Raw genomic sequence first — 7,653 nt, 5'->3', positions numbered from 1 at the left:
GCTGGTCCTATTTATTATTTAAATGGTAGGCCTAGTGATGTTCATTAACTTTGTTCTACTTTGAGGTGAATTTAAATTAGCTAATTGTGTTTTTCTTTAGAGAAAATCTTGCATCTTTCTTGATTTTTGGTGGCTCTAAAAAGAGCCGTTTTGAAGGTGATGGTAAGAAGTGATCCTTCTTAACCTCCGAATCCGTAGAGAGTACGTCCCTGCCTCTTCAGGGCGTAGACAACGTCCATGGCGGTGACGGTCTTCCTCTTTGCGTGCTCGCAGTAGGTGACAGCATCACGGATGACATTCTCAAGGAAAACCTTGAGGACACCACGGGTCTCTTCGTAGATGAGGCCGCTGATACGCTTGACACCACCACGGCGAGCAAGACGACGGATGGCTGGCTTGGTGATTCCCTGGATGTTATCACGCAAGACTTTGCGATGACGCTTGGCGCCTCCTTTTCCGAGTCCCTTTCCTCCTTTGCCACGTCCAGACATGATGATTTGAGTTCAGAAGTAATTCTGTGTCGCTTGTGTTATTTCTCGAGTATATATAACATACATGCGGACGTAAGTGTAATTAACAATTTTAATATTGAAAAAGTGAGCCACCTACGACAGCTAATAGTTATCCAGAAATATTCGGATACGAAATTTGCATACACTTTTTTCAACAATATTCCTATTTCCATCCAATGCTTGTATTTGAAAGAGTATATTTTCATATGAAACACTGTAAGTAGTACTATTACATTGCTTAGGGTGTATTTTAGGTGTATAATTTCGATAAAAGGAATTTTTGGGGCATTTTGTCTTCACCAAGATCTTCATGAAGGATCGTCCGTACCTTATGAATATTCATCAGTTCTCCCGACCCTCAAAATGTGAGGTAATGTGTTTGTATTCGCAGCATATTTGGATAAGAAAATAAAAATATCATCTTTTAGGAAATAGCTTTACACCTTTGTTGATTTTTCATAACCATTTTTCTGGCATATGATGATGTAATCTTTAAAAACACCTGGAAAAACACCAATATACCAACGACTGAAACGCCGGTGAGAAAATGAATGATTCATTCTTACATCGGCCGCCAAGCGGTTACTGTATTAATCCAACGCTCATGTTCTTTCTCTTAAAACGGGATATCCATCAAACATTTATTAATGAAACATTAGCATTACACGACAAAATACTATTTGGCAGTGAAATAAAGCAATTTAGAGCGATAATATTTCGTAATGTAAAATTCTTTGATATTTTCATTATTTTATCATGGCCCGACTAGGATCGAAAAATTATGAATATGCATTAGGACGTTGTAGATTATCCAATCAGATATAGCGCTTTTCGCTAGAAACAACCAATCAGTAACTGTCAGGCATTGACCAATCACAATTCACGCAATTTTGATATAAATACGAAGCGGGCGTTTTGAAATGCCAGTTGATATATTATCTACATCACAGAAAGAATGGCACGTACCAAGCAGACCGCTCGCAAGTCCACAGGAGGAAAGGCTCCTCGCAAGCAGCTGGCCACCAAGGCAGCTCGCAAGTCCGCCCCAGCTACCGGCGGAGTCAAGAAGCCCCATCGCTACAGGCCAGGAACCGTTGCTCTTCGTGAGATTCGTCGCTACCAGAAGAGCACCGAGCTTCTCATCCGCAAGCTCCCCTTCCAGCGTCTGGTCCGTGAGATCGCTCAGGACTTCAAGACCGAGCTCCGCTTCCAGAGCTCCGCCGTCATGGCCCTCCAGGAGGCCAGCGAAGCTTACTTGGTCGGTCTCTTCGAGGACACCAACCTGTGCGCCATCCACGCCAAGCGTGTCACCATCATGCCAAAGGACATCCAGCTTGCCCGCCGTATCCGTGGCGAGCGTGCTTAATTTGTCGGCTTGACAGTATTAAACGGCTCTTTTTAGAGCCACCATATTTTCAAGAAAGAACAAACTGAACTCTATGAAAGAATAACAGAAAATCCCTGGAAATCACCCCCCTCCATCATGTCCCTGATTCTACACTACAGTAAAATGGGTGAGCAGTATTACTATTGGGCAACATAGGTTAAAGGGGAATGAAACCTTTGGAATAAGTAGGCTTGTGTCGAAGCAGAAAAATCAAAGAATAACAAAATTTGAGAGAAATCAGACAAATAATGGAAAGTTCTGAGCATTTAAATATTGCAATCACTAATGCTATGGAGATCCACTGGCAATGCAACAAGGATGTGTGATGTCACATATTTGAACAAAATTCCCTTTGATGGACTATAAAATACCCTCAAAATGTTTCTGCTTTTTCTTGTGAAACGATACAAACTCTTTATCCATGATGTATTATTTAAAAAAATCTGGATTACATGCCCTCCTGTAGAAAGAACACATGATCTACTGATAGATTTGAAAAAAGAGGCTTTAAGTGAATTACATACTAAAGTAATGGGGAGAGTTGTTCACAAGTGACATCACACATCTTTCTTGCATTGCCAATTTGAGGATCTGCATAGCATTAGTGATCGCAATATTCAAATGCTCATTACTTTCTCATTTGTCCGATTTTTTTCAAACTTTCGTTGATCTGTTTCTTTGATTTTTCTGTTTTCACACAAGCTATCTTGTAAAGGTTTCATTCTCATTTAATTCTGAGAATTAGTTTCTTTCCTTGGCCCCCGCCAAGAAAATCATTCCTCTCTATAATGACATGAGGGTGCTTATTTTAATATCAGAAAATAAAGGAAGAACATGATCAACTGACATTCGTTACAATATAAATATTATTTGTGAAATAAAAAGAAACCCCAATTAGGTGTGCAGACGAGCCCCCCCCCCTTCATACAGTTTGACAGGGCCAGTCCATATCGGGGGCAAGAGCCCTTGCTAAAATGGGTTTTGATCAACAAAGGCAACTTTTATAAACCAGCCAGATGCATGCATTTTGGGGCATTACCGGTACTTTGTTTAGGCCTAACATGGTTTCACTATCCATATTGCCAATCATGGGTTAGACTAGATCTAGTCTACTTCACCAAATTCGCATGTAAACTATAAGAAAAGGAAAGAATTTTTCTTGGGGGGAGGGGGGGAACAATCTTCTTTGTATATTTGCGTCGCTGTGTTGCATAAAATAGTGTTTTATTCTCGTGTGATAATATAGATCTAGGCCTACCAGCTATTTTTTAGGGGCCATCTTTTTTTCCACATTGGGGCAATTGGAGTCTGATTGAAAACTATATCCTTCAATTGTATGTAGATCTAGATTATGTGAAAACTGACCCTTTTAAATGGCATCTTTCAATAATATGGAATTCCAAATACAAACAAAATAAACAAATTTACAAATAAGTCAATACAATACTAGAGTCAGAGTCCATGTCAAATTTATTCAGCTGCATTCGCAATGCATTGTTAAATGAATAAACCAATTCTAGAATATATACATGTATACAGCTACAGGTTTTACATAGATAATTATGTACATATTTCCAATCTATTTCAGCTCTCAACTTGGTATATATGTATTACTCAGCGCAGTAGGGTAGGAATTATTTGAAACAAGAAAATTACGGCAGAAATGAAATCAGAAATGTATCTAGTCTAATATCCTTATTTTTAATCGAGAGCATGCAGAAAACTGTTACCAAGAGGCACAACCAGGATTTTTTTTAATAACTTTTTTTTTTTGGGGGGGGGGCAAATTGAGGGCAACTAAGGGCATATTACTAAACCTTTCTTTTCTTCGACCCTCAATGTTGATATTTTATTTATTATTTTTTTTTTTTTGGGGGGGGCAATTGTTCCAGCAAATACCACCCTAAACCACCCCTCCCAGCTAGGCCACTGTCGCTTTCCTGGCATTTTTGTAAATATAATGAGATTCTATCTTTATCTGATCAAAGTGATTAAGCCAGTGTAAGCATACACATAGTTCATTCCAATTTATTGTAAAGATTTAAAAAAAGTATACATGTTTCAAGCCAATTCAAGATGATAAAACATAACAGTGTCAAAAACTAGTACATAGCAATGGTCATTCAGTGTTCAATAAATGTGATCTATCCCCTAACCCACCCAACATCCGACCAGGTAGTAAGTAATTCATCATGATCATTTGGCAAGAATTGACTAATATACATACACCAGAGGTTTTCTATCTACATGTATGCAACAGTAGTGTTGTATCTTCTTATCATACCAAGGAAACACTTCAAATTACAGCTTTAAAAAATAATAGGAACTGCAAGGCACAGATAAACAGCCGGAAGAAATAAGGCAATATTAAACAAATAATGCACATTATGGACAGTAATGGTAATAATAACACACACAAGATAGATTTAGAAGTTTATGTCTCATGGCGCTTAGACCGTTTCACAGGTAACGAGTGTGGGTAATCACTCTAATGCCCTTGCAAAACGATGTGCATCATTTGTTTTACAAGATAACGATGTGGATCCTTGTATAATTTCATAAACCATTCTCATATCAAAACCATGACTGGCCAATATAATAGAACCAGTCATTAGCAAATTTGCCTGTTGGCTAAAGTAAACGACTGATCACATGACAGGTTTCAGCCAATCATTTGATCAGGATCCATATCAGCATTTTACTAAACAGCAATTGAAACTGCAACAATTGATCAGTGATTAAACTGAATAAGCAAACACCCCAACACCTATTTCTTATTATTTGACTGAATAAATATCACAGAATTTCACACTGTATAGATATAGTCTGCAAGTAAAGACTCAAGTTTGACCAATTATCCTGGTGGGGTCACTCAATATGACTTGGGACCGCATGACCGTTACCAAAATCGCGGGAAAAGGGGTCAATTTCACAGAACACTCCTCGAAGGAGTGAAAATAGGGGTGCTGACCGTCCTTGATCTGATGGAAATAGGGGTCAGGAAAAAGGGGAGAACGATCACGGGAAGTAAAATCTGTCGCCGAGTCACCAGCCGCAGAGGGCACGCTCATCATACTCTGTATCTTTATGTTGACAACTCAGCATTTATTTTTACAAAGAATTCTACTTTTCTTATTTTTCAAGAAAAATAAAGTTCTTTTGGATTTAAATATTGTATCAGAATGACATGGCTCTTGGTCATCTTTAAGGACTGAGCACTCTGACGCCTGTGTTGCAATTTCCTCTAATGAGGAAAGGGTATAAATGCCCTGTCCTTGAAATATGGTAAATAGGGGTAAGTTTGCGAAATGGGCTAAAGTGTCCTTACAATCTTATAATTAGGGGTGTTTCAAGGTACCATTTTACCGCAATTTTGTCCTTGTTTTGCGTGAAAATAGGGGGGTAAATTTCACAAAATGTCCTTGAAATTGACTGCAATAGGGGGTTACTTGCATTTGTGGTAACAGTCATACGCGTCCCCCTCTGCGGGTGAGTGACCCCACCGGGCCAATTATACCATGTCTAGAGTGAAGACTATAGACTCCAAACTATCTCAGCTAAAGTACACAGTGAATCTAGTCTCATATTTCAGACTTCACATTACGTACTATGTGAATAATGAAAACCAAAGGTCTGTGCCTGCATGTAGACTAGTATAGACAGGGGTGCAGGGTCATTCCATCTGGATTCACCCAGTGATTGCTCCCGACCGTCTCAGAATTCGTTTTTAATTGGTACACATAAAATTCACCATTTTGATGTTCAGCAATATATATCATATATATATATATATATATATATATATATATATATATATATATATATATATATATATATATATATATGTATATATATTCTTGTTAGTAAAGTGTTTACTTTTATCATCAAATTGGGTGAATTGGCATGGAATGACCCTGCATTGGAATTCATTGAGCAATCAAAATATTAAATGTTAATTGAAAAAGTACTGACTTGCATTGCAATTTGTTTAAGAAATTTTGAAACAAAAGTCGTCGTTACACTAAAATCATTGAAAATAAGACTTAAAAACAAGCCATTTATGAACACCACTTGGATATCCTAAGCCCCAGAAAAAAAGTAATGACATTTAAGTCATATCAAAGACATCCATAAAGTAACTTAAGTGTCATACAATAAATAAATTATTACATATAGTAATAAATAATTCATTTCTTATTAAAATAGTTCTAAGGTGTAAAAGTTTTTTTGAAACAAAAGTCAAGGTGATGAAAATAATTCATATATGTATCTAAGAAATGCTACATGTAGATATGAACACCATGAATAAATGTCCAATATCATTCATAATTGGCTGGCAATATTGTAATTTCATCTTACATGTACATGTTTATTTAGAAATTTTGATAGAATAAATAAAAGAAATATGCTATAAGTTACAGAATATTTTCAGTATGTTTTCAGCTTTCGTAGTGAATACTAAATATCATATTTGATAAAATTTTGCAGCAAATCTGTCCAATAAATATAATGTCAGACTTATATCTCTTTAAAAAAGACAGAATATATCTATCCAATTTTTATCTAATATAGAATATATTACTGTTCATATGCTTTGCATACAGTAATGATGCTTCTGTAGTCAAACTCATGTCTACTACCTGAAAGACTATTTCAAAAAATGCTGATTCAATTTTCATAAATAATGTTTTCTTTAACTAGAATTTCATGACTAAAAAGCATATAAAAAAGACATCTCTCTCTCTCTCTCAAAAAAAGAGAACCATAAACATAAAGTTACACAATTGAGAGGTAACTCTTTGCATATTCATGTCATATAAAGAGCCACACACAAAAAATATGTGGTACAATTTTGAAACAGACTTTGAAAACAGTGTTTGCATAGCATCTCTATTATAAAATCTTGCATATTATTCAACTGTCATGTCACAAATGTCTAATTTCAGAGGCAGTGAGGCACTATCAAAATACTAAATCAAATACAATATTATATGTACAACTCGTGCATGTCATAATACATGCACCAATAATGTTCATTATCATGAAAGGCCTACAGGTTTAACTCTTTTTCCTATTAAAGGCATATAAGTCAGCACAGTCTGCGAGTAAAAACTGCAAAATTAAAGAAATATTTGACCGAACGAAGAATCCCAAGGGCATAGAAGAATACAACTGTTATCAATATAACTAACAGCAGGGTTGGCCTGAGTGGGTAAAAGTGGTGGTCAATACCAGAAAATTATGGTAAATACCGCCTTCATAATTTTTCAAAGGAAAATGGGAAATAGTTGGAAATGTAGGAGAATATTATACTAACAAAATATATTTCTTGAAAATTTGCAGGTACTACCCTGGGCCCCATCTTACAAAGAGTTGCGATTGATCTGATCAACCGAAATGATGGAAAGACAGCAATGTTTACGTATAAAATGCATTTTTGTTCAAAAATTTTTCTAGATATGAATGTATATCCATATAAATTCATTGATTTTTTGACAATTTGGTGTGTTCTCCTTTGTTTACAAACGACATTTTGCAAATTTCCTGCAGAAAAAAAATTATGACACTGATGGATTTCCATAGAGTTATGATTGATTGGATCAATCGTAACTCTTTGTAAGACAGGGCCCCTGTGTTACTCATGCACATTCCATCATTTACCTGTACCTCCCTGTACATTTGAAGTACTTTATAGCAATGACAAATATCCGCAGTAATTCCCACCTGGGTGGGATATTACACCTAAAAGTTGCT

At 36.3% G+C, this 7,653-nt stretch overlaps 2 protein-coding genes across 2 annotated transcripts; one reads left to right on the top strand and one right to left on the bottom strand.

The window, feature by feature from the left end:
• LOC121416961 (histone H4) lies at positions 1 to 516 on the bottom strand. The gene has a single exon (XM_041610499.1). The coding sequence runs from the start codon at positions 489 to 491 to the stop codon at positions 180 to 182; it is 312 nt and encodes a 103-aa protein (XP_041466433.1). The 5' UTR covers positions 492 to 516; the 3' UTR covers positions 1 to 179.
• Positions 517 to 1,309: 793 nt separating this feature from the next.
• On the top strand, positions 1,310 to 1,993 carry LOC121406474 (histone H3, embryonic). Its single transcript, XM_041597485.1, has one exon. The coding sequence runs from the start codon at positions 1,468 to 1,470 to the stop codon at positions 1,876 to 1,878; it is 411 nt and encodes a 136-aa protein (XP_041453419.1). The 5' UTR covers positions 1,310 to 1,467; the 3' UTR covers positions 1,879 to 1,993.
• The last annotated feature ends 5,660 nt before the right edge of the window (positions 1,994 to 7,653 follow it).

The sequence above is a fragment of the Lytechinus variegatus genome, chromosome 1 (assembly GCF_018143015.1).
Source record: "Lytechinus variegatus isolate NC3 chromosome 1, Lvar_3.0, whole genome shotgun sequence".
Classification (NCBI taxonomy): domain Eukaryota; kingdom Metazoa; phylum Echinodermata; class Echinoidea; order Temnopleuroida; family Toxopneustidae; genus Lytechinus; species Lytechinus variegatus.
This window is presented reverse-complemented; position numbering and strand designations above follow the sequence as displayed.

Coding starts and splice junctions, on each gene's coding strand:
- LOC121416961 (XM_041610499.1), bottom strand. CDS start 491: ATGTCTGGACGTGGCAAAGGAGGAAAGGGACTCGGAAAAGGAGGCGCC.
- LOC121406474 (XM_041597485.1), top strand. CDS start 1,468: ATGGCACGTACCAAGCAGACCGCTCGCAAGTCCACAGGAGGAAAGGCT.